We start from the raw sequence: 25,437 nt of genomic DNA on the forward strand, positions 1-25,437 counted from the left end.
TCAGCGGTCATCAGGTCCAATGTGGCAGGTGGGAGCCGAAGGAAGCCCACGCTCGTCGAGGAGATCACGCAAGGAATCATCGCCCGTGACTCTGAAGTTAACCTGATGTCCCCATCGCTGCCGGGCGTCTCGGACTCTCGGTCTATCAACGCTCAACGGTGTAGTTGGAACTATTAGGCCAGTTGGTTTCCTAAACGGCTAGCGCCTGAACGTCCGACACACCGCGCGCATCCGGACGTCCGCTTAGCCCACTTACATCCGTCTTTGTCTCCGCCTCACGCGCAGACGAGCACGTCCCCTCGAATGCAGCACCCCGGTCCGCCGGCCCCCAACGCCCCGATCCGTTAGCCCTTCAGCGTGTTGCACACCCCTAGCTCGCCCCGTAGCCTGCCGCGTCCGCCTTCGTACCGCCCCACGCGCGCGACGAGCATGCCCTAGCGGCCCCTGACCACAGCACCCTCGTCCATCGCCCCTGGCTCGCCTCCGGCCGAAGAACATAAAACGCTCGAATAAAACATTTACAACTTGCAACATTGAACAACTTGCTGCAATATAAGACTTAAACAGCTGAAACATAGAAAGTTTCGTAGAGTGATTCAAAAGTTTTTGATATGCAAGATGAAAACCTAGATATAGAAAGTTTTATTTATTTAACGTCAGCGGGCAGGAAAATAGGTTGGGCTGTTTGTGCATGTATCGCAGATGTCAGTGCCGCTTCTGCCGCAACCATGTGCACCAGCTCACGCGTCGGGCCATCAGTTTATTAATTACACATCGCACGTGGATAATCCTCCGTGCGCTGCTAATAGCTGGTAGTGCGCACGCCGCTACCAGTACCTGCGCACGCCGAACAAGGATCGCGCAAGGCATGAGCATGATACTCTTAAGAAAACTTATTCGAAGATTTTTCACTGTTCTACATTTTTTTTAAGGAAAGAAGGATTATATTAAAATTTGTCACAGTACATCCCAAATTATATATGACAAAATCTAAAATAAAAAATACACAATATTCTAGGCATATTCTTCCATCTTCTTCTTTCCCAATGACATCCCTTGAATGTCGGAGCCAAAATACAGTCCTAGTCGAATCCAACAACCAGCCCTAAAATATTGGACACGTCGCAAAAGTCAACACTTCGGAACGAGTCCAAAATGCATCAGAATCGATAAAAGAATATCGAAAGTTGCATCGTCGGAAGGAGCATATGAGGCGGATTCATCACCTTTAAACCTTTATTCCTCTCCGTGACCAACGATGATGAGATCGATGACCCCAAGAAGCTGTGTTCGTTGGGGGCACCTAAAAGCACCCCTCTCTAATGGCCACAACTTGGCCGCCTGGTGATGAAATCAACGCTTGCAATGACGATCTTGTCGTGGCAATCATCGAAGTCATCATAGTAACACAGTCCCAATCAAAAATCATCTGATTTTGCTGAAAGATCTATTTGAACTAAACCCTAAGTAGCTGAAAAAAAACTACTAGAAATTAAAGAGATGGTCCCCGGAAGAAAGAGAGGGGCACGAGGTGGAGGCACGACGACGGTGAGAACGATCTAAGGACGGCGGCGGCCTTTTCCTGTTGACCTACGCGGAAGGATGTGTCGAAACGGACATCCAGATTCTACATTCATCGTCTAAAGTTCAGATTTTGTTACTAGAAATGAGATCCAAACCGAGCATTCAGATATATAGGAGGTGATGTTTAACAATCACAACTCCCCATTGTCAGACACAGGGGTCACGATGAACATGCTCTGTTCTAACTTCTAACTACGATATTATGACGAACATCCTGCAGCAAACAAACATTCGTACATACTCACGATCCTAATTCTGCCAGTGCCAGACACCCGATCTGCAAGGACGATATTATGACGAAGACACCAGCATGCCAACCGTGCTAGCTAGCTAGTGTTGGTCTACAGGATCACCGCCTCAGGTAAGTGAACCACTCATCAGTCTTATCGAGCACCCGCTAGTGTTGCCAAGCATCCACTAGCTAAGTCAATCATAAACAAGCGTTGTTCATATTCACACACTATGGCTAGAGGTTGAAGAAGAGGGAGAACAGAGTATGCACACACAATACAAGACACCAACGTTGGTCGAGACCCTGTATGGGAGATGACAAATCTGAACTCTATTTACTGAGTTGCCGTGTATGTCTATTTATACAATTCTATATATCTAGTCCTAGTACAACGCATATGCTGTAACAGATACTAGGTAACACAGCAGGGCTGACTCTACGTCAGCCACTGCATGTGGCTACAGTGCCGCAGGTGAGCAGTTTAGCGTCTGCACCTGCAGCGGCTACAGTATCACAGCAGGGAGCCTTTTCGGCGTCATCTTCCCCTTGCTGTGTGTTTACACAAAAAAACAGTAGTTTATTCTAACAATTCTTTCCCTAAACCTGTTGCTATCCTTTGTACCTCTCTATGCCGATCATCTTCTTCAGCTCCGTTAGTCGAAGACGTCCGAGCGGCTTGGTGAGGACATCCGCGAGTTGCCGACCAGTTTCGACGAACTCGATGACGATCTGCCCTCCATCGACACAGTCCCTGAGGAAGTGGAACTTCACGTCGATGTGTTTGCTCCAGTCGTGCAGAATCGGATTCTTCGTGAGGGCGATGACGGGCTGGTTGTCCACCATCAATGCTGGTGGGTGAGCTTCCACGCCGGTCAGCTCGCCCAGCAGCCGGCGTAGCCACACAACTTGGCACGCCACTGTGGCCGCCGCTACGTACTCTATCTCGCACGTAGATAGCGCCATCACCTTCTGTTTCAGCGACAACCATGAAATTGGGACCGACCCGAGAAAGACGAGCACACCAGAGGTGCTCTGTCGTCCGTCAATGTCCTCTACCATATCTATATCGCTGAACACAGTGAGCTGCAGCCTAACTTCTAACTATCATCGGGTATACCTCGATCACACTGCAGCAAACAAACATTGATACATACTCCCGATCCTAATTCTGCCAGTGCCAGACACCCGATCTGCAACGACGATATTATGACGAGGACACCAGCATGCCAACCGTGCTAGCTAGCTAGTACAACGGGCAGTCGGGCACAGGCATGCCAAGTCGCTGAAAGAATCCGCTTCCCTAGCCAAGCTCTCCATGTTACGCACGAACCTGCCAAGTTCAAAGTCCTCCTGATCGTCACACCGTGCCACCTCGACCTCGTCGACGGCGACAGCGACGGTGCTGATGGCGCCAAGGACGGCTCAGCCTTGACACTTGCCTCCCTGAGGATGTAAGCCCAATACGCCAGCCATTCGTAACCGCTCAGGTCGCGGCCGTCGGCCAGCTCGACGATCCTGCAGATCTTAGAGACCGCTTCCTCGAGCCTGCCCAAGAGCGTGCTCCCTTCTCCCGCCGCCTGAGCCGCTGCGACCGCCGTCGGACCCATCTGTATCTGCCCTGCCCCTGCGGGCTCAGGCAGTGCACACATTTTGGAGTCGGATGTTTTAAACGATGGTGGATAGTCCCCGGTACTGCTGCGCGCGGGACTCGATCGCAACCTCTTAAACCCAATATCTTCTGCGAATGTCAGCGCCGGTGCCGGTGCCAAGATCTCGAGTTTAAGCAGCTTTATGAAGATACTGATGTCGCAGGAGAGGTCCTCCAGTCTCTCCACCGCGTAGTTCAGCCTCTCCATGTCCTCTTCGCTTGAGAAGAGGAGCGTCTTTGTGGCCGTAGCCGAAGCGGTAGACGAGGAGGAAGAAGATGAATCTTGCTGATGCTGCTGGGCCTGGGCGTCGTCGCCGTCGCCGGTGGCTTGAGCTGGAGCAGCAGCTTCCGTTTCTCGCTGCCTGAAGCTGGCGAGCACCTCGCCGCCCTCCGCGGCGGCCTCCTTCAGCCTGTCGCGCCACTTGACCAGCGAGGCGTTCTCGATGGCGTGCTTCTCCGACGCCTCGACCGCGCTGTTGATCTTGATGAGCAGCATGTCCAGCCGCCGCAGCTTCTTGTCGGCAGCCGCGGCCTCCGCAGCTTCCCCATGAGTCCGGAGAACAGTACTCTTGTGAGCTCGCCGGTCACGGCAGAAGCGGCAGAGCTCAGTAGATTCTCAGCCATGGCTTCGGCCTTCGATAATGGGAATCAAAAGCGCCTGCAATCTAGCGACACATTCAATTGTATGTATTCATTGGTGGAGTATTCATGTCGCTATAAGTAGGGGTTTATAAGGGGCTGAATAGTTGCAGAAATGGAGTCTGCGCGGACGAGATGACGAAAACTGACAAAGAATTGGCATCGGTGGCAAACGCAGTCGGAGGCATCGAGGCAGACAAGCTTTTCGTGTAGCTTGCATCGCCCTCGGCAGCGAGAGCCTGCCGGCCTGCACTGCAATGTATACAAAAGACAAGAAAAATGGCGAATCGCGTATAACTGGTCCAGGTTGTAGGGCTGCAGGGAACGGAGATCGCCGGCAGAAAGTCCTTTCAAGCTGCACATCATCGTACCATCTTCTGTTGTCACACGACAGCAGAGTTGCATAAAATCAAAGGAGAACGCTGATGAACTTGTTTCCGAACAAAATTTCTGCCACTGGAAACCCAAATTGCCAAAGGGAGTTCATATTTTTATGAAGAAGCCTTCAGGAAAGCCTACTTTTGAATGATACGAGAGCTTCCTTTCCCTACTTTTGGATTTGGATGGTTAGATTTTTTACCTAAGCTTTAAATAGCCCTCAAATCATGGCTCTAGGACGATTAACGACTTCCTTCAAAAAGACCTGTGCAATCCTGTTGCGCGCGCTGGAACTTTTTTTTAAAAGCGCACCGGGCCACCGGGGTTTGTTAACAACTTAATCGCACCTGAAGACGACGCCTCGGCGGGCCGGAGCCCGGAGGGTGGCCACCGGCCCACCACCTGTCCACCACTGCCCGGCCTGCCGACCCCCGGCTTTGCCTGCGCATTCTCCAATCTCCAGCGGTTCAGTGCCATCTACCAATACCGACGACCAGTGCCGGGGAGCCGATGAGCTGACTCGACAAGATACCGGCAGAGACAATGCAGCTCTTTTACTCCATTTATCTACAAAAAAAAAAAACAATTCCATTTTGTCTCTCCAGGACATTGAAAGTGAGGCAAAAGTTTTACCGCAAAATATATGATGAGAATACAGAAAAAATCAAGTGTTTGTCTAGTTTTTTTTCCCAATCGGAGTGTGTCATATATCAGCCCAGACAACTCCAATCCAATACAAAGACCGACCCACTACTCACTTGGGCACTTGGCCAAGACAACACAAAAAAAAAACAGCGCCTGCCCAACTGCCCTACTGTCTCTCCAGGACATTATTCCGGAAACTGTACAAATAATTATAAATCACCCATCTGGGTCATACAACAGGCCTTTTGGCATAACAGTTTTGACATCACGGTACGACCTGATACTTTTACTCGCACTGAACATTCTCCACGACGACAACACGTACAATCAGGCAACCAATATAAGCACCACCACATAGAACAGTTTGGATCTGCATCTCCAATTTCGTATGTACTTTCTTCCAACTATACTAGGACGGAGGCGATCAAGCGCAACGCGGCCATCTTAAAAGTGTCGCCGCCATTGCTGCCGGACAGGCCATCTTAGAAGTGTCCTGGTTTGATCAGTGCTGAGTGCTGACAGGTAGCCTATGGCACAGCAGCACCCAAAAGGCTCTGGCAGTTGCCACTGTCCCCCCACGCTCTCTCCTTCCACATCTGCTCCACCTGATCAAAGCTCAAGCCCTTCGTCTCCGGCACATACATGGCCACGAAGATGAAGGCCAGCACCGCGATCCCGGCAATGATCAGGAAGGTCGGGCCAGTCCCGACCAGCCCCATGATCGACAGGAACGTCTGTGCCACGATGAGGTTAGAGATCCAGTTGACAGTGGCCGACATGCCACCGCACATTCCACGGTATGCCTCAGGGTAGATTTCCGAGTTCACAGCCCAAGGGACAGTCCCCATGCCTGGAGAGAAGAAGGCGATGTACAGAGCAAGGCCGGCCACCGCAAACCAGCCTAGCGCGCCTTGGCATGTACCATTAGCGACACTCGTGCAGAGGCCGGATGATGACTGCAGTATGAAGGCCAAGGCAAGGATGACAAGGGAGATCACGACCCCAGACAAGCTTGTAAGGGCCAGGCGGCGGCGACCGCAACGGTCGATTAGGTAGATTCCAACAATGGTTCCAGCAGCATTCATGGCAGCGACGATGAGGGAAAGAAGCAAGGCCAGCCTGTTGGAAGAGAAACCGGCCATCTGAACTATTGTGGGACTGTAATACATGACGGTGTTGATCCCAGTAAATTGCTGGAAGGCCTGCATGGTTTGATGAGCCTAAATTAGAAAAGGTGGCACCCAGTTGCCTGCTCGGTGCATCAACTGAATCTAGATACAGAACTTGTAGCGAAATGGAATATCTGCTTCACTGACAACTGAAAGAAAATAGAGCATGACTAAAACAGTAAGCCAGAGAGGCTGAACATACCTGAAGACCAGCCCCAGCAAAGAAAGCTAGCCTCAATTCTTTCAACTTGAAGACATCCAAATAGCTTCCAGTATTGTTGGACTGGAATTCATGCATGGAGGATGAAGCAAGCAGCTCCACCTCTTCCTCCAAACGATCAGAGTCGTAGATCTTCTCGAGGACAGCAATAGCTTTTGCCTTCTCATCCTGGGATAAAAAACTAAGTTAAGAATAGGATATATCATATCAAAGGAGACAATGCATAACTGGACCAAAAGGCAATAACCTTCCAGTAAAGCCAACGGGGAGATTCTGGCAGAAAAAGCATCAGCACAAACTGTACAATGGCAGGGACAGCAGCAACACCAAGCATCCAGCGCCATGTTCCAGGAACCTGTTCCATGTAGCATGCATATTAGTAATTAATACAACAAAGTAGTACAGCTTAGGAGTAACTCCGGCGGAAGTCTCTTGACAAAAGAGGTTGGCATTCCCCTTTTCTTTTCCCTTTAACAGAAACATTTTATTTTACTTAATTATAGTGACCAGATCACATTATATATGCCACTTAAAGTGGCAAAGCATAATAGTGTCCAATATAAGAGTTCTATTCCTCTTGGCCATTGTTCTGAAATCTTAATGTTTCACATCAAATTTCCAGTACAATAAAACCCATGCAAATCAAATTTGTCATCAATTTTAATCATAAACATGTAGGAATTCATGAACAGAGAGTGGAATAGAAAATCACTATTGTGCCAGGCTTTTGCTATTGGTCAAGAACAGTAGAGGATGAGAGCCAAGCAGTGCTAAAATGTGCATTTGACAGGAATGCAAACCAAAGAAGCAGCTACTTCAGCGAACTCTCAAGAGCAGAGAGATCAAGCATTCCACCAACATCAAAGTTGGTACGCACCAAGCAATGCCTCTTCAGTAATACATCCGTTGCTGCTGGCAGGGGAAGGCCGACTCTTAGTTCATTGACAGTAAAGAGTGTTACGCAATTAACTAGAACCAACAAGGATGTTAGAGCCATGTAAAAATATATATATGAAAAAAAAGAACACAAACTTTTCAATGTCACTGATGCTGAAAATATTTCTCATGAGATGCAGCTTTTCTTCATAGTTCTCATGAGATTGTATGCGATGCAGTCACATTTACTAATCAAGATAGATAGATCTTTCAATTCAACTGAAACAAAACATAGTTGCTTTGAGCTTTACATATAAGATGCAAGATCCCCTAATTTCTAGTTGTCTAAGTGAGAGGGGCTTAGGCTGAGAACAATTTCAAGGGTCCTAAGTGGAGATTGAGTATTACCTCAGTAAAGCCGAGATTGATAAGATAGGAGAAGAATTGGCCTCCGGTAATCATGAGTACATTAGTTGACACCAAACCTCCCCTGATTTCTGAAGGAGCAGCTTCAGCAATGTACACCGGTGCCGTGACTGATGCAACACCCACACCCAAACCAACAAGGAGCCTTCCGATAATTAGAATGTAAGGACCAGAAGCAGCGCACATGACAAGTGAGCCAAGAGCAAACATCATATCAGCAAGAAGAGTAGACTTCTTGCGACCGTATGCATCATTGATCCAACCACCCCCAGCAGCTCCAAGCATAGCTCCGACTAAGGCCATGCTAACAATCGTTTCCTGAGGAAGAAACCAAACCCAGACACTCAGTACATGCACAGAGTGTGCCATATTGAGACAACTAGTTATCAGCAGACTAGACTGAACCTGTAAGAAGTAATTGTCCCTGACCGCTGGAAAATCATCGCGGATATACAGAAGGGCTCCAGATATGACACCTGACAAGTGAAATTTCTCAGCTACAGGTGCAAAATTATATTGGTATTTCAGTCGAATTTCATAAGCCCTAAGAAAAAGGGGCGTTGGGGAAAAAAACGCATGCAAATATTAACTTCAGGTCCTGTGCAAAAGTACCATTGCACAACAGCCGAAAGGAGTGCAAATTATTCTGCACGATGTCTGATTTTCATAATGTGTTGAATTCAATGCATCAGACTCAATCTATCATAATAACTAAAGAAAAGACTAAAGCATCAAATTCAATCGAATAATCCTAGAAAAGACTCCCTTCCATTTTTTTCATATCAAATGACCCAAAATCAAGCCCTACTCCTAACCAGCCAGAAAGCTGCCATATCCTACAATTAGAACTTTAGGATTTCTAGCAAGAGGGGCCCCTGAGAGCCGCTAATGCCATCGATTGCTCAAGCATAAGTTGTATATACCTGTATCGTAGCCAAAGAGGAATCCACCAATTCCTGCAGCGCCCGTGAGCGCAAGCACGTAGGGGTTGCTGAAGAACTTCATGTCCCTCTTCCTCGCAGCGTTCAGGAGCCCGGAGCTCCCGGGCATGGACATGTCGATCGTCATTCCGGCTCCGGCCAAGCCGAATCTCAATCAAACCACCAAAACTTCCCCCGAAATCCAATTCCCCCGCCCCGGCCCGCCCCTACCTCGCAGGGGGGCGAATCAGGCAAGCGACCCCAAATCGCTCAAAATCCAATCTTTATCCAGCAAGATGTAAGCTCCCCCCACTCCGAAATCAAAAGCAATGGAACGGCGGAACCGCCGGCCCGAAACGAGGACACGCTGGATTATGGGAGAAAATTCTGGAACCGGCTCGGAACCAGGGTGGAGATTGCAGAGACTTTTGGACCGAGGAGAGACCAGTATGTGAAGCAACGACGCCCGTCTTAAATAGGAGGATTTTGTTCATACGGCTGGGTACAGGGTAGTAGTAGGTGGGTGGATATGCGAGCTGTTCGCTTGGCCGTATTTTTGTAGAGATATTTTTTTCTCCAAGCAATACCATCGGCCGATCGGGGGAGAGGCAAGCTTGCAAGTCTGCAATGATTTCAAGTATCCTTTGTCATCCCTCAATCAACCTGGACTTGAAAAATTGCGGTGATTTCCCTCCGTGAAAATCGGAGGAGGGCAGATTGCTCAATCAACTTCCACCTTGGTTAGTTGACGAATTTTTTTTTTTGAAATGGTATTGATGTGACAGAAAATCTTAAAAATTTTTGTAAAATTTTAAAAACTAAACAGCACCTTTGAGCATGGTTTGCTCGTGCGTATATATGCTGGTAAAAATAAGGGGTAGTGCATTAAACCGAGTAAAACTTGCGGGCACACGAGCATGCTAATTCCTCTTCCTCGCTTGGCCCTTGCCTGAACCTTTCATTCGATGGTGGTAATAATTTACTACGCAGTGAATTAGCTAAAAATATGCAATTTCTATACCTATTAATTTCTTTAAACACTATATATAAAAATCATGGTCTTAATAAATAGTTTCTATAGAATATTTTTTTATTCAATCGTATATATTCTTTCTCTATTCTCTACCAATCACATTCCTTCATCACCTTGTTCGCTTCGGTTTGTTTGGTTTATAAACCATACTTTTCAGTCAACGAACAATATTTTTCTCTCACATCAAATCAGCCAAAAGTACTTTCAGTCATGGCTTATCAGTCAAACAAGCCAAAACGAATTGGACGCATGTTTTGGACCTCGTGTAGATATGGTTTCTAACTTAAACCCGATTTCTATGATTTTTACTCTTTTTTTAATAACTACCTTGCCACGTTTTTAAAATGTTTAGATGATAGTACAATTAAGGGGCTCTTGCGTTTGTACCCTTGTTTTGTATCGAAATTGTGATTTTGCCCCTGTTTTTTTGACTTTGTGAATTTACCCCTACTGTGCCATTCACGAAGCACCAGTTTGCCCCTGCTCCGTCATCCACCCCTAACGGTGTTAAACTTTGTACAAAAGGACATGAATGCCCATGCGATTTTGCCCCTGTTTGTTATGCCTAATTGTGATTTTACCCTGATTTAGAATTATACTTTTTTATTGTATGCTGACAATTGATTAAATTTGGTCAAACATATTTGACACAACTTACAATTATTTGAACTCAGATTTAATATTAATAAATATTCAAAATTTTGGGACCAAAAGGTTTATAATGATGACAGATGTAACGCCATAAGAAATATTTCGATATAATCTTTTGTGTGGGACAAAAAATCTTCAATTTATAAGAACGCATGTAGAACATCGGTTAACAAACTGTATAAGTAGATGCATGCACTGATAACCTTAGTGCCTTACCACATAGGAATGTCATAAGTACATGTTTTTTCAGCAAAAATAACTACCATACAAGTTGGTTCATGTAACACTACAAGCCCTAAAACCACACAGAAGTATTTCTTTCCTTCTGCAATGCTGGCCATAAGATGTAAACTGAAAAAAATGGAATATTCCTGCTGCATGTTGCTGTCGTCCGACCCCGCAGTCCAGCCTGACGCCGGACGCCCTGACCAGCCGCACGTGGGCCAGCGGCCAGGCGCAGGCGCGCAGCGCAACTAGCCACCCGCTGCCGGCCGCCCAACGCGGCACCGCGCCGCAGCGGCCCGCCGGCCTCCGAGATTTGGAAGGACGAGGACCGGATGAGAGCCGCCGCCTGCCACGGTACGCAGGTATAAAATGATTTTACCAGTCTTCAACCAGTATTATAGCTCCATTGAAAGAAATTGTTTGCACGGGAAGCAAAGGAAATCAGAAAGCGATGGAAAAGATACTAAAAGTGATTGGACGCGAAGGATCACAGACAAAAAATACTTAAGAATCAAGCATGAAATAGTTCTTATCCAATGTGAATAGCCCACTATAAAAGCACTAAGATTAATTGCAGATTATAGGCCAGCACAACAGAAAACCTGGGAAGCAAAGGACAAATCTATCCAGTACAGAAATCCAGGGAGGATGCCCTTACCACTTTTGAAGATGAAGCAGATGATTCGGTTTCATATATTTGCCTCCCTGAGGTGCTTGGCGTATCATCTTCGGTAGCATCTTCAGGCTTGGAATGCCTTAGCGTTGCAAAGCTGCAATTCTGTGACACAGAGCAAGAATATCAAACGGTCAGCTTCAATCAAGTAAGATCCATCTGCCAATGTCTACAAGTAAGAGGCTGGTAGAAAAGTGTGTGTACATGTCCATGCAGCTTATGGAATGCAGAAGGAAATTACTTACTATAGGCAGTAAAAGGTATCAAACACCGGGAACAATGGACAAAATCAAAGGACTGTGCTGGAAAAGGAAGACGGCGTGTGCCCAACATCAAAAGAAATGCTGGAATTCCTCTCTCCAAGGCAAATTGTATTTGAGACTTATGCGAATCTCTTGGTGCAAATGAAAGTGTCATGATATTCTCCTTAAGCAAAAATCCACCTAAGCTGGCAACCTTCAGAGAGGAAAAGATCATTATGCCCGAATTTCCTTAAAAGTAAACCGAGAGCCTTCCCAAGTTTAGATTAACATATTACCCCGCATCCCATATCAAGACCTGTCCTGACGACACCAGTTTTCAGTGGAACATACTGGCTAAGCTTTTCAATATATTGTTCAGCTCCGTCAGGGAACATAGTCCCACCACCAGGAAAAATGAAGTGCGAACCTTCATGCTTCATCCACCCTTGATGACCTTTTCTTTCAGCAATCTTACCATAAGGCATGTTATCATGCCAGATCTGAAAGGTGAGCAATAACCATGGTCAACAAATATCAATCGAACAGATGAAAATTTAATCTGCATCCTAGGATAAACACATGAAACAAAAACACCCACTAATTGACAGAACTGAAATTACCTAAGTGATTATGTGCCCCCAGTGTAAGGTCATATTACCATCGCAATACCAAACATTCTGATACCTAGGCTATCATGTACACTAAGACGAATGTCTGATCACTTGCTTTCCTACAAACTGTCACCACAACTGAGAGCACGTATTTCACCTCCTACATCCTACCCTAAAAATAAACAAAAATAATCCAGAAAACACAATTCATAAGTGCATGCCAGGAAGTCCATTTCTGACATGTATAGAATCAGAAAACCATGAGCGTTGACTACTGGCAGCTAGATGCAGAAGTCAATCATACACTAGCACGAAGCTACAACTACAAAACCAAGCCAGTCTAAGCTTCGCTGAACGAATCAGGCTCTACAATGCACATAACTCAAACCTAAATAGACATCTAGCGGCAGATGCCTCAGATCAAACCAAGTTCTATGCTAGCATCCGAGCCTCCAAAGAGTGACGTAATTAACCAGCGATAAGTTCTGAGTGTCAAAGGCCAATGCCGACAACATGCACCTTGTGGAGGCTCTCGGGCCAGGGCACGGGAACGCGGTAGCCTCGGGGCGGCGGCACAAGGCACGCGATCGCCTCGCCACGAGCCGGGCAGTGGCGCTCGCGGTAGTAGTTCATCTCGCGGCTGAGGCGGGAGCTGCGTCGCGGGTCCTCGCAGGGGAGGAGGTCCACCTCCGAGACGGCGCACGGCGGCACCGCGCCGCCGCTGCCGCCGGCGCGGGCGACGGAGGCGGCGGTTAGGACGGGGTCCCCGCGGCGCAGCGTGAAGACGAGCGCGAGGAAGACGACCACGGCGATGAGGAAGACCCCCCAGACGACGTCGAGGAACGACCACTGCCATCCGCTTGAACCGCTGCCCTTCACCCGCTGTAGCCACCGCGGGCTCCATCGCCGTCACCTGAGCTGCCACTCAACCAGCAGACCAGTTAAGCGCGAATCAGCACTAGTTCAGCGCAACCAACACGCATCAACCGACCGAAGAAATTCCCACCCGGAGCACGGGAGCTCTCCAACCCGGAGCTCAGGATATCGCGCGCGCGGCCCAGATCCGGGCGAGGGAGGCGTGCCGGAGAAGCGACGGAGCTCAGGATCTCGCGCCGATGCGGGGTTGCCGGAGCGCCATGACCGGCGGGCGAGGTCGCCGAGGGCCGCCGTCGCGTGGGCGCGGGGTTGCTGGAGCGCCGTGGCCGGCGGGCGCAGGGGCGCGCGGCCGCGACGGTGCTCGGCCGCCGGTCTTCTGTCCGCACGGAGCTTTCGCGTCAGTCGCGAGCGGATAGCAATGAATGAAGAGAACGAGCGGATAAGAACGAAGAGGAAGGGGCATTTCAGTCATTTCGCATTTGATTTTATGTGTTTTGTTTTTTTTTTAATTGTTTAATCAGTCTCTAAATAACGGACATCCAAACCAGGGGCAAACGGCTCCTTCGTTTCAAAATAACAGGGGTAAAATCACAAAGTTAAAAAAACAGGGGTAAAATCACAATTGAACCTCTGAACAGGGGCAAAAACACCATTTTCCCTACAATTAATGTCTGTACAAATTACGGTGATCGGAGAGCGGCCTTATTGCGATGACAGTTCGTTGGGTCCTCACGGCAGCTCACCTGGTACCCGTTTGTACGTGCTTTTGGCGTGTCAGGACTCAGAAGTTTCTATGCGAAAGAAAACACTACCTGCTGGAAGTCTAGAACCATCTTGATGGACGGATGCGCCCCATTTGCCCTCGTCAGATGGACGAGCCAGCGACGGGCAAGTGCCAGCAAGGCAGCAGCCAACCGGCACGAACCCCGTAGTCCTTCCTTTTGTCTCGCGTCACCGTCATCCAACCTCCTGTTGGTTCGTGCGCCGTCGGTCATCGCCTCATCGACAGTTTGATGTGTTGGTTCGTGCGCCATCGGTCGTGTTCGCCAGTTGGCCAGCTGGCTCTAAATTGGAAGCGAGGCACTGGTATAGAAATATCGTTCGTTTGGCCGTGGCTCGTCGTAAATGATCGTAAATTTTTAATCGAAATATTATTTTTCTCTTACATAAATCAGCCAGCAGTACTTCTTCACAAACCAGCAACGATACGAACCAGCCAACCGAACAGGCTGAGAAGCATCAGCAATCATTGGCCTCGTATCATTATCCGTTTCAAGTATTGTCGAGTCTATTTGGACGACCTGGAAAGTGAAAGTTGTGATTGGTTTAAAGATAAATTTATAAGCTCTTTGTTTTAAATTATAGGTTTTTTTATCTCATTGTTAGATTGATCTCTAATCCTAAACTGGGCCCAACGGCCCAGTTAGGCCTTTGATCCGCGTCCTGATCGGAGGCGCCCAGCCCACCATAGCTGGAGGGCTCCTGTCACACTGCGCAATAAATAAAGATGGAGGCCGGCGGCTCAAGTCACAAGGTTCGCCTGAGCCGAGCTCCCCACCGAAATCCCTAATCCGATCTAGAGGGCGCGCAGCCAGTGACGAGAAGCCACTAGCCGCGCGCGCCACCGGACTGCGTCACCGCCACCACTACACTGCGCCGCCACCGGTCTTCACCGCCGGTTGCCACCGTCCATCACCGACATCGTCTTCACCGAATGTCACTGTCCGTGCGCAGACTTCACCGACGAACGTGATGGCGGCTTCTGGATCATCCCCTGCGGTGTTAGGTTTGACACGTTCCTCCTCTATCCTTTCTCTGTCTCTATCTCTCTGTCTAGAACGTGTTCTAGGTCTTTGATTCATATGGTAAATGTTTAACACCCTGGATCTACTCCTAGACGATCCTACAAGTGTTAACAATGACATCAGAGCAAGGTTTGTTAGGGTTAGGTCTCAGCAGGGGCTAGAAACGATTAGAAAAGGAAAGAATGAATTAGATCCTTTCGGATCTGAGTAGACATAAGGGGTTCCATAACCCTAACCCTAACTAGGAGAAGAAAAGAACAAAAGAAGAGGGATTCGGCCTAGAAGAGAATCAAAGCCGAACCCTAAACCCGTGAAGACCCTCTGGGGAAGAAGAACAGTGGGTCAGATTCCAAACCCTAACCCTAGATATAAACCCTAATCTCCAACATCAGTTCGGATAAGAGAAGCATAATCCAAATCCAAAAAAAGAAGGGGACGGGAAAGAAGAGGAAAGGGACCTACCTCGCCGTGCGCCGGGCTGACCCTTCGCCGGTGCGGGAGAAGAAGGTCGAGCCGGGGAGCTATTTTGCCGGGGCTCGGCCAAGGGGGCGCCGTGGCCAGGCCACTCGACGGCGGCGCGCTCATCCGCTGGGGAGCGCGCACGCCGGCGAAGGGGCCGGCGACGGCGCCATGACTGCCCGCTCCACTACTTCGCTCGCTCGGTGCGCCGCGCGGCTGAGAGAGAAAGGCAGAGGAGAAAGGGGAATGGGGCTAGGGTTTTCCGGTCGACGCGGCCGAGCGGGTTTTGATCCCACAAAGCCTGCGCTCGACCGTCAGTTGAGATCCGACGGCGAGTTTTCAACAGGCCGCTCTCTGCCCAGGCGGGTGAGCGCGCCGGGCTGCTTTGCCGGCCCAGGCCTAGGTTGCGGCCTAGGTCAGCGCAGCGCACACGCGCGCGAGTGAAAGGGCAGAGCTGGGCTGGGTCACTGTGTGAGTTCCGGACCAAGATCAGTTTTTTCTTTTTTATTTTCCAGTAATTGCTTATTTCTAGAAAATAAAAAATAGCTCAAAGAAAATAGAAAAAGTAATTTTTCCCTGTGGGTAAAATTCAAGAAATTGAGTATACGTTTTCCGCTGCTAAAGAAATTATTTATTCTCCAGTTATTTTGAACCAATGTGATATTTAATAGGAGAAAAAGAGATTTTGACATGATTATGATGTTGTTATTTTCTGACCAATGTTGTTAATAACAATATCATAATTTTAATGATTTTATGCATTATTTTTATTTCTGCCCAACAGTGATGTAGATTTAATGTATAAACAATTATATTTTTTAATTTTGACCAACGTTGGAATCAAGGCATGCAACTGTCGTTATTATTTGTGTTCTCACTCTATATGAATTGTGTTTTTAGGCGAATACAACTTGATGGGTTGTATCAAATAGATCCCTACTCTCAAAGGTGATAACTACACGGAGTGGAAGAAAAAGATTGACCTGGCCTTCATCTTGGCTGAGGTGGACTGAGTAGTCACCTCACCGTATCCCACTGAGCCTGTGGCACCGGTGATAGAGACAAACGAGGCTGATGCCGCTTGGGCAGCTAGAGAGAGGGATTTTGCATCTCAGAAGATGTCCTATGAGCTTGAGCATAGAAAGTGGGTCACTGCCAACAAGAAATGTTTGGCTGTGATAAAGAACACGGTTGAGCCTGCAATTGTGGGCTCAATCCCAGAGTGTGACACCATCATCGAGTACCTCGATAGAATAAAGAGTCAGTTCATTGGCTCTTCAAAGACATATGCTACCCAGCTAATAAAATAGCTGGTGATAGAGGGGTACTCTAGAAATGGTGGCATAAGAGAGCACATACTAAGGATGAGCAATTTGACATCCAAGCTAAAACTAATGGATCTGGCTTTCAAGGAAGAGTTCCTCATTCATCTGATTTTTGCTTCCTTGCCTAAGAAATTTGACACTTTTGTTGTCAACTACAACATATAGCCTGAGAAGTGGGACTTAAAGAGGCTCATGGCTATGTGTGTGCAGAGAGAATGAAAGCTGTCAATGGTGCCACTATCAATTATGTGAAAGACAACAAGAAAAAGAATAATAATGCTAACTCATCCTCAAAGCCAAAGGGAAAGAGTCCCATGCTACATCAGCCTCAATAGAACAAGTTCATAGTAGAGAAAGACCAGTGTCTCTACTACAAGAAAACGAGACACTATAAAAAAGATTGTCCCGATTACTTAAAGATGATCATGGAAAGAAAGGTGAGAATATTATTACGTTCATAAATGAATCCCTATATGTACAGTATTTGAAATCTACTTGGTGGATTGACTCAGGTGCAACTGTTCATGTTGCTAATTCTTTACAGGGATTTCGTTCGACGAGGACTACACAAAGAAGCGAAAGACACATTAAAGTTGCAAATGGAGTCCGAGCAGATGTCGAAGCTGTTGACGATCTTTCTCTAGAGCTTGTTGATGGCTTCACACTTTTACTTAGAGATGTACTTTATGTCCTCTCTTTACAGAGAAACTTGATTAGTGTTTTATGCTTGGACAATGATGGATATGATTGCCATTTTAGAAATGAAAAATATAAGATAACATTTAATAATGCATGTGTTGGTCTTGCTATCTTATAAAATAAGCTTTATTTGTTATCACGACGTGATGATATGAATGTTGTATGTGATGATGGGAACATTGCGTGTGATAATGAGAATGTATCCTCGTCTGCGGATGTAAACAGAAAACGAAAGAGAGCTCATGATGCGTTGTCGAAATTATGGCACTGTCGTTTAGGCCATATTTCGAGGGGGGAATAGAAAGACTAGTTAAAAATGATATTCTTCCTGCATTAGAGTTCTCATATTTAGAACAATACAGAGAATGCATAAAAGGAAAGTATGTAAAGAAAATTAAGAAAGATGCCAAACGAAGCGTAGGAATTTTATAGATTATTCACACAGACATCTGTGGTCCGTTTCCTGTAAAGAGTGTGGATGGTTATGATTCGTTCATAATATTCACATATGATTACTCCTGTTATGGCTATATTTATCCAATCAAAGAAAGAACAGAAGCATTGAATAAATTTAAGATATTTAAGGCAGAAGTTAAAAACCAACACAATTTAAAGATTAAGATAGTCAGGTCCAACCGTGGGAGGGAGTACTACGGTAGGCATACCCCATATGACCAAGTACCTAGACCTTTTGCAAGGTTCTTACAGGAGAATGTCATAGTAGCCCAGTATTCTACACCGGGCGAACCTCAGCAGAATGGAGTAGCTGAAAGACGCAATCGTACCCTGATGGATATGGTGCGCAGTATGATAAGTTACTCTACCTTACCGTTGAGCCTGTGGATGGAGGTTTTAAAAACCACCATTCATATTCTCAATACAGTACCAAGTAAGTCGGTGCCCAAAACACTATATGAGTTGTGAATAGGAAGAGAACCCTCACTAAACCACTTACATGTATGGGGGAGTCCTGCTGACGCTAAAGTATTTAACCCAAACATTAGGAAGCTAGATTCCATAATAGTAAGCTGTCATTTCATTGGCTACCTAGAAAAGTTAAAATGTTTTTGTTTCTACTATCCAGACAGACATACAAAGTTTGTGGAAACAAGACATGATGCCTTCCTAGAGGATGAAATGATGAGCAGGAGTATGATAGCTCAAGAAATTGACCTTGAAGAGAAGCAGGTGTATGCACCCACTCCGATGATTCATGAGTCATTTTTCTCACTACCTACTATCGCTGCATCGATAGTGCAAGATACTATGGTGCCAGCACCTGTTTGTTATTCCGCCTGTGGTAACAATGAATGACGATGAGGAACCTATTCTTCAAGATCCTATAGAACCTATTGCCACACATAAGGGGGAGCAACAACAGCCTTAAATAGAAGATATGCCAAATGTTGAGGCCCCTAAAAGATCTCAAAGAGTTAGAAAATCAGCTATTTCTACTGACTATGAAGTATACAACACTGAGAAATTTCAAACGGAGGATGATCCCACCTCATTTGAAGAAGCCATGAGAAGTGATCATTCATCAAAGTGGCTTGAGGCCATAGAAGATGAAATGAAATCCATGAATGCCAATAAAGTTTGGGACTTGGAAATAATTCCTAAAGGAGCCAAAACAATAGGCTGTAAATGGGTCTACAAAACAAAACTTGACTCTCAAGGAAATATAGAGAGATATAAAGCGCGACTTGTGGCAAAAGGCTTTACGCAAAGAGAAGGCATTGATTACAATAAGATCTTTTCTCAAGTCTCATGTAAGGATTCCTTTAGAATTGTACGGTGGCGGGCGGCCCGAGAGCAATTGCAAGTTTGCAACCAATCGAACGTCCGAAAACCTACCGAACCGAGACCTCGAATCGTACGGGGTAGCTTGCGACTTTGCGCCAGCACCCGGCAGTCGGGTAGTAACACAAACAAGAACACCAATCATCATGCCGGGGAAAGGCGAGTGCAGCGAAGAGGAACACAAACGAGAACAACAGTCATCCATGCCGGGGAAAGGCGAGTGCACGCCGTCCCAATGTGAGGGACTGCTTGAGTTGGTCGACGAGAAGTTCGCTAATGGCGACCTCATGGATGCTATGTCACTGGCCGACATCGTCGACGAGTCGTATCCCACCAAGCGCGCGAGAACCGCCACCTATATCCTGCACTGGATCGCCACCGCCGCTGACCGTGGAGAGACCATCCTCGCCAGAACCAGCACCAAGCAGCCTGTTTGGTTGGCTGGTTCGTATCGTTGCTGGTTCGTGAAGAAGTATTGCTGGCTGGTTTATGTGAGAGAAAAATATTGTTCCGACTGGAAATTTACGATCGTTTACGACAAGCCACGCCAAACGAACAGGCTGAAGACCCGCCTGTTCCATCGGATCCGCACCGAAGCCGACAGGAAGGAACTCTGCGACCAGCTCCACCCGGACAAGAGCCGTCGCGACTCTACCATAGCCGCTGCCGCCTACGAGGCTCTAAAACAGTATATACGAAGGCCTAGTTCCTATTATCCTTTCTCCGATCGAAGGTGGAAATCGTTCGGGGGTTATTAAATAGATAGATAGCTTTTGTTACGCGAAAACTTCCCCATTCTAATCCTTTCTCCGAGCGAAATTATAAATCGTTCTGGTTTTTTTTTCTATATACTAGTTGCTATGTACGTGTGTGCCGCACATGTTTATGATTATAATAGTTAACGTCCTATTCCAATAAGATGTGGCTTTTGAATTATTTTATTAATGAGGCATTATGATGATTGGCAAGCATACATGGTGGTCTTCCATTGTAAATGAACACACTTGGAGCATGATCTGGTTGTAAAGGAGAAAATGGTTGGAGTTTAATCGGAAATGGGGAACACAATCGGGGTTGAACTGATTTTATAGGCTACAAGAAGTGGTGGGCGGTGGCATACTGGCATGGCAATGAAACCCTAGAATTCCCTTCAAACAAATATGCCATTGTGTGTGTGTGTCTATATATATATATATATATATATATATATATATATATATATATATATATATATATATATATATATGGGGCACCAATTTTCATCTTTTTTTTGTTTTTATTGCAATCCACAAATATATACTCCCTCGGTCCCATAGAAGTGTTACTCTCACTTTCTACGATGTCAAACATTTTTAACTTTGATTAAATATATATTAAAAATATTAACATTTATGATACATAATTAGTATTATTAAATAGATGGTTGGATATATTTTCATAATAAACTTATTTAGAGATATAAATGTTGCTAATATTTTATATAAACCTAGTTAAATCTAAAAAAGTTTGACCAGCATGAGTCTCATAGCGATTCTTTTATGGGACATAGTAGTTTGATGTATTCTCTCATTTACTAAAAACATGACTCAACTTATGGTCTTTACTTCTTTTAAAGCGTCATCATTAATTACTATAGTGTCGGTGCAGAAAGTGACCAACTAGTAAATATTTGTAGTTTTGCTGTACGTTGTGATCGGAGGTGGCCTAGCGCTCAATGACACAGGATTTATACTGGTTCGGGCAACGTGCCCTACGTCCAGTTGGGGTCGGTCGGTGACTTTATTCCTGAGCCTAGACGCTCGAAGTCTGTAGTGAGGGTACAAACGAGAAGGAGGAAGAAAGGGGGATACAAGAAGTTCGATTGGCTCCGACCGGAAGGGTCGCGATCGGAACTGGGTGGTCCTGCGGTTGGGAGTGTTGATGTCGATCTAGTGAGTCTGAGCTTGAAGAAGTCGATCTCTTTTTGTTGGAGGGAGTGCATCCCCTTTTATAGATGAAGGGGATGGCTCTTACAGGTGAGAGGGAGAGAGTACATATATTTCTAAGCCTTGCTGCCTACGGTGATGAAAACTGGATAATGGTTGAAGCCCCCTAATACTATCGATGTCGCTGTAGGATGTCAGATGTGCACGGGAGGTCGAGCTATCTTCTTCAGGAAGGATGACGCCGGTACCTGCAAAATACTTCTGGATGTCTAGTGGCATGTGAAGAGCCGCGCTATGTTCACCCGGTATGGCAAAACCTGGAGCCCATACCGCGATCGATGTCCAGAGACACGCGGGGGGGGCTTACCATATGGGAGTTTCTAGCGGCCCCTACAATACTTTATGTCAAGGTGGCTGCAGAGCACTGTTTCGTGCAGGGTATGGTCCCTGGTACAGTGGTTTTGACTTGTGAGCCATGCCTTGCCTTTCTCCGCACGTCTTCTGGTTCCTTCCGAGCGGGGTGTCCCCGGTCGGATGGCCCCAGTCGGCTCTCAGTGCGCCGGTCGGAGAAGAGCGGTGAGCAGGGTTCCCACGAGCCTCAGTCGCGGGGTCGGAGTCGGAAGCAGCGTTTTGGGCCAGGCCTTCCAATTGGAGAGACTACTTGAGACGGCTGGTGCCTGAAGCAAGTGCTCCGGTCAGAGAGGTGGGTCGAAGAAGTTGATGAACGGACACTTGCTTCTTAAGGGTAGTCCCTCCGGTCGGCGACCGGACTACCCTTCTGGCCCGCTGTGTTTTAGATTTTTGGGCCGGCCCATGAATTATATGTTGCTCTCCTTTGTGTGGTGTCTGTGGGTGCGCGTGTTTTTTGAGTTTTAAGATGTAATTTTGTTTAACCATGGTGTCGTTGTGTAGCCGAGGTATTTTTTTTAAGCGCGGGGATTGGATTGAGATAGAACTTATTGATCCCCGATGTCGGTGCGCACCGGGGATCAGGCGAGGAAGTTTTTAGTTTTGAAACAAGCCCCGGTGTCGGTGCGTGCCGCGAACGGAAATAGCTTAGTTTTGGATGCAACAGAGTTCGATCTTTGGCATCGGTGCGCGCCGTGGGATCGGGTAAGGTGGAGTCACAAGTAGTCCTAGGCGTCGGTGCTCGCCGTGGATTGAGAGAGTTAGTTTTAGTTAATTCAGGAAGCCGTTACGCGAGTTTAGGAGTCGCGGTCCTAGGAGCCGTAGCCGGATGTCACCGATCCTATCGACGCGAGTTTAGGAGTCGCGGTCCCAAGAGCCATAGCCGGATGTCGCCTATCCCATCGACGTGAGTTTAGGAGTTGTGGTCCCAAGAGCCGTAGCCGGATGTCGCCTATCCCATCAACGCGAGTTTAGGAGTCACGGTCCCAAGAGCCGTAGCCGGATGTTGCCTATCCCGTCGACGCGAGTTTAGAGTCACGGTCCCATGGCATTTAAGCCCCCAAGCCTTGTCGAGCCTTCGTGGGGGCCGATGTGAGTTGTTTTGCGCTACCCCATCCGGTTCCTCACAACCGGAGGGGCTAAGTTTCGTTGCCTGTCCCGATCGCTCGGGCTTGAAGACTAGCTCGGTGAGCTCGCTAACTGGTGTGATCGAGTGGAATCCGGGTCCATCGTTCATGATGGGGTCAGCATAGCCCTCTTGTGGCATTCCACCACTCCTTTACCTACAGCCCGATAGATGCCTAGGCCATTCCATAGACCAACCCGGGTGGCCTGATGGCCTCCCCTCGATGGAGATTCTATGGGCTTGGCGAGAGGTTCGGGATCGAACGAGAAGGTTGAGATGGCCCGATTTGCCAGACCGGGCGAAGGCCACACGGTGCTCATCTACGGTTTTCTCCCCTGGCTCTGTTTGGTTGCTCATGTCGAATGAGGCAAGCCGCCGCTTCTTGGCACAACACAGAGCATTTTGGTGTATTTCGCTGCACGTGTGATGCTTAGTTCCCGAGCCCCCGGGCGGTTCAAGCCCTAACCGTCCGGGGGGTTCAGGCGTATGGTATGAAATGCGCGTATGGATGTATGAAATGATTATAAAGAAAGAGAGGGGCTTTGATAGTGTTTTACCTTGAAGACTGGAGAGACAGGGTTCGTCGAGCTCTAGTCGGGAACGTCCGTTCGGGACCTGCACTCGTCAATCGTGGGTTAGCCCTTGTGTGAATAATTTTGTATTTAATGAACACATGCTTACCTTGATGACCTGAGAGATGGGGTTCGGAGAGCTTCAGTCGGAAATGTCCGACTGGGACCCATGCTCGTCATTCGAGATGGAGTTGGCATGGCCCGCATGGGGCGCCCCTTCGCTTCCTACCTGTATCTTAGGTACTTATCCTGAGTGAATCGATCGACTCAGGAGGCCGGTTGATCTATCCTGGTGACTCGATTGACTCAGAGAGGTCTAGTTGTCTCTTCTAGCATTCAAGTAAAGTTGTCGAGTGGCCATAGTAGTTTGAAATTTATGGGGGAAGCCCCCGTATAAAACGTTCGTGTGCTTAACAGCTATAATGGTATTTTGTTTTCTATGATGGAGTTATTCCGTTCGGGGAAGCTTGTCCCCTTCCGTTCCTTAGTTTCTCCTTAGCATAATTTTGTTTTTAAATTTCTTTCTTTCTCGTACCTGCCCATTTGTTCTGTAGGTCGCAATTTCATGAGCCCAGGGTGTGGCCCGTGAGGCTCGGCCAGTTGTAGCCGTAGGAAAAGGTGGGGCGCAATCAGTCGGAATTTTTAAAGCAAAGCTACATAAAGTAAATTTAAAGGAATGAACTACCCCTTTGTTAGGGTAGGAAGGAATTTCTTCATACAACAGTAAATAAAACAAAGAGGTGGTACTCAATATTTGTATATTTATGGGGCCCCCGAGCGACCCGGGTTGAAAGTTCGGGCGGGGGCGCTCTAACAGGAGCATGTGCTTTAATCGAAGGTGTTTAGACCGATTCTAAGGGAAAAAATGATGTAGCTGTTCAATGTTTCAAGTGTTGTTGAGAACATTGCCGTTGTTGTCCTGCAGTCGGTAGGTGCCCGGTCAGATTACCTCGGTTACCGTATAGGATCCTTCCCAGGGTGGAGAGAGCTTGTGTTTTTCCTTCGTCGATTGGGTCCTTCGTAGCACGAGATCACCGACTTCGAGAATCCTTCCTCTGATCTTCCTTTCATGGTACCTATGGAGGGTTTGTTGATAGCGGGTGGAGCGGACGACGGTTGTCTCGTGGTCCTCTTTGAGCAGGTCGATTGCGTCTTGTTGAGCCACCGTGGCTTGGTTGCGGTTGAAAGCTTTTACTCTCGGTGCGTCGTAGTCGAGGTCAGAGGGCAACACAGCTTCCGCTCCATAGGCTAGGAAGAAAGGTGTGAATCCCATGGATTAGTTTGGGGTCGTTCTTAGGCTCCAGAGGATTGCTGGGACCTCTGCAACCCACCGCCCGGCGTGTTTGTTGAGTCGGTCAAAGATGCGCGTCTTGAGTCCTTGGAGGACCATGCTATTGGCGCATTTGACCTAACCGTTAGTTCGTGGATGTCCGACCGAAGCCTAATTGATTCTGATGCTGTATCCATTGCTGAAGTCTTAGAACTTCTTCTCGGTGAAGTTAGTCCCATGGTCAGTGATAATATAGTTAGGAACGCCGAATCGATAGATGATGTCGAGGAAGAATTTGACCGCCTCTTCCGAGCAGAGATTGGTGATGGGCTTGGCCTCTATCCATTTGGTAAACTTGTCGATTGCTACGAGTAGGTGGGTAAACCCACCTGGACCTTTCTTGAGAGGTCCCACCATGTTGAGGCCCCAGACCATGAATGGCCAGGTGATTGGGATGGTTTGGAGCTCTTGCGCTGGTAAATGGGTTTGCCGAGCGTAGAACTGGCATCCTTCGCACCTGCGGATGACCTCCTTTGCATCTCATAGCGCGGTGGGCCAGTAAAAACCTTGGCGAAAGGTTTTTCCGACCAGGGACCTTGGGGCCGCATGATGCCCGCAGATCTTGGAATGGACCTCAAGGAGGATCTATTTTCCTAGGCTGGCGGGAACACACTTCATGAGTACTCCTGATGGACTTCGTTTGTAGAGTTTGTTACCGAGCATGATGTAGGTCTTGGCGCGTCGAGCGATTCATCGAGCTTCAGTTCTTTCAGGTGGGAGAACCTCCTCAAGGAGGTAGGCGAGCAGTGGTACTCGCTAATCGGTTTGATCGAGTACCAATACGGTGGCGTCCGCGGGTGACGTCATTATAGGGGTACTAGGATCAGAACCCCCAAGCGCTGGCTGGTCATCGAGGTGTGTCTCGGTCGGATCTTCTAGAATGCGAGCGGACGGCTCGTGGACATCATTGATGAAGACTCCACTCGGGGACGGATCTCGC

The 25,437-nt window shown here is 47.5% G+C and overlaps 2 protein-coding genes across 2 annotated transcripts; both read right to left on the reverse strand.

Moving 5' to 3' along the window:
- Positions 1-5,096: 5,096 nt before the first annotated feature.
- Positions 5,097-9,032, reverse strand: LOC136496398 (inositol transporter 1-like). Its single transcript, XM_066492063.1, has 6 exons — positions 8,741-9,032; positions 8,223-8,293; positions 7,800-8,135; positions 6,763-6,870; positions 6,498-6,683; positions 5,097-6,328 (listed from the first exon to the last, which is right to left on the reverse strand). Exons 1-6 carry the CDS (start codon positions 8,883-8,885, stop codon positions 5,654-5,656), a joined length of 1,521 nt encoding a protein of 506 aa, XP_066348160.1. The 5' UTR covers positions 8,886-9,032; the 3' UTR covers positions 5,097-5,653.
- Positions 9,033-10,560: 1,528 nt separating this feature from the next.
- On the reverse strand, positions 10,561-15,438 carry LOC136495906 (probable pectin methyltransferase QUA3). Its single transcript, XM_066491696.1, has 8 exons — positions 15,316-15,438; positions 14,215-14,349; positions 13,164-13,438; positions 12,692-13,082; positions 11,858-12,061; positions 11,565-11,775; positions 11,305-11,424; positions 10,561-10,992 (listed from the first exon to the last, which is right to left on the reverse strand). Exons 1-7 carry the CDS (start codon positions 15,436-15,438, stop codon positions 11,387-11,389), a joined length of 1,377 nt encoding a protein of 458 aa, XP_066347793.1. The 3' UTR covers positions 10,561-10,992; positions 11,305-11,386.
- Between the last annotated feature and the right edge of the window lie 9,999 nt (positions 15,439-25,437).

Source organism: Miscanthus floridulus, chromosome 12 (assembly GCF_019320115.1).
Source record: "Miscanthus floridulus cultivar M001 chromosome 12, ASM1932011v1, whole genome shotgun sequence".
Taxonomy (NCBI): Eukaryota; Viridiplantae; Streptophyta; class Magnoliopsida; order Poales; family Poaceae; genus Miscanthus; species Miscanthus floridulus.

Excerpts from the sequence above, each read along its gene's own strand:
- LOC136495906 (XM_066491696.1), bottom strand. The coding sequence starts at position 15,438 with ATGAGCGCGCCGCCGTCGAGTGGCCTGGCCACGGCGCCCCCTTGGCCG. Across the intron at positions 13,439-14,214 it reads AGTACTGCTGGCTGATTTAT|CTCCGTGCGGACAGAAGACC; the intron begins GTAAGAGAAAAA and ends CTGACGCGAAAG. Across the intron at positions 13,083-13,163 it reads TCCGGGTGGGAATTTCTTCG|ACGGCGATGGAGCCCGCGGT; the intron begins GTCGGTTGATGC and ends GCAGCTCAGGTG.
- LOC136496398 (XM_066492063.1), bottom strand. The coding sequence starts at position 8,885 with ATGACGATCGACATGTCCATGCCCGGGAGCTCCGGGCTCCTGAACGCT. Across the intron at positions 6,684-6,762 it reads CCCGTTGGCTTTACTGGAAG|GATGAGAAGGCAAAAGCTAT; the intron begins GTTATTGCCTTT and ends TTTTTATCCCAG. Across the intron at positions 6,329-6,497 it reads TTGCTGGGGCTGGTCTTCAG|GCCTTCCAGCAATTTACTGG; the intron begins GTATGTTCAGCC and ends CAAACCATGCAG.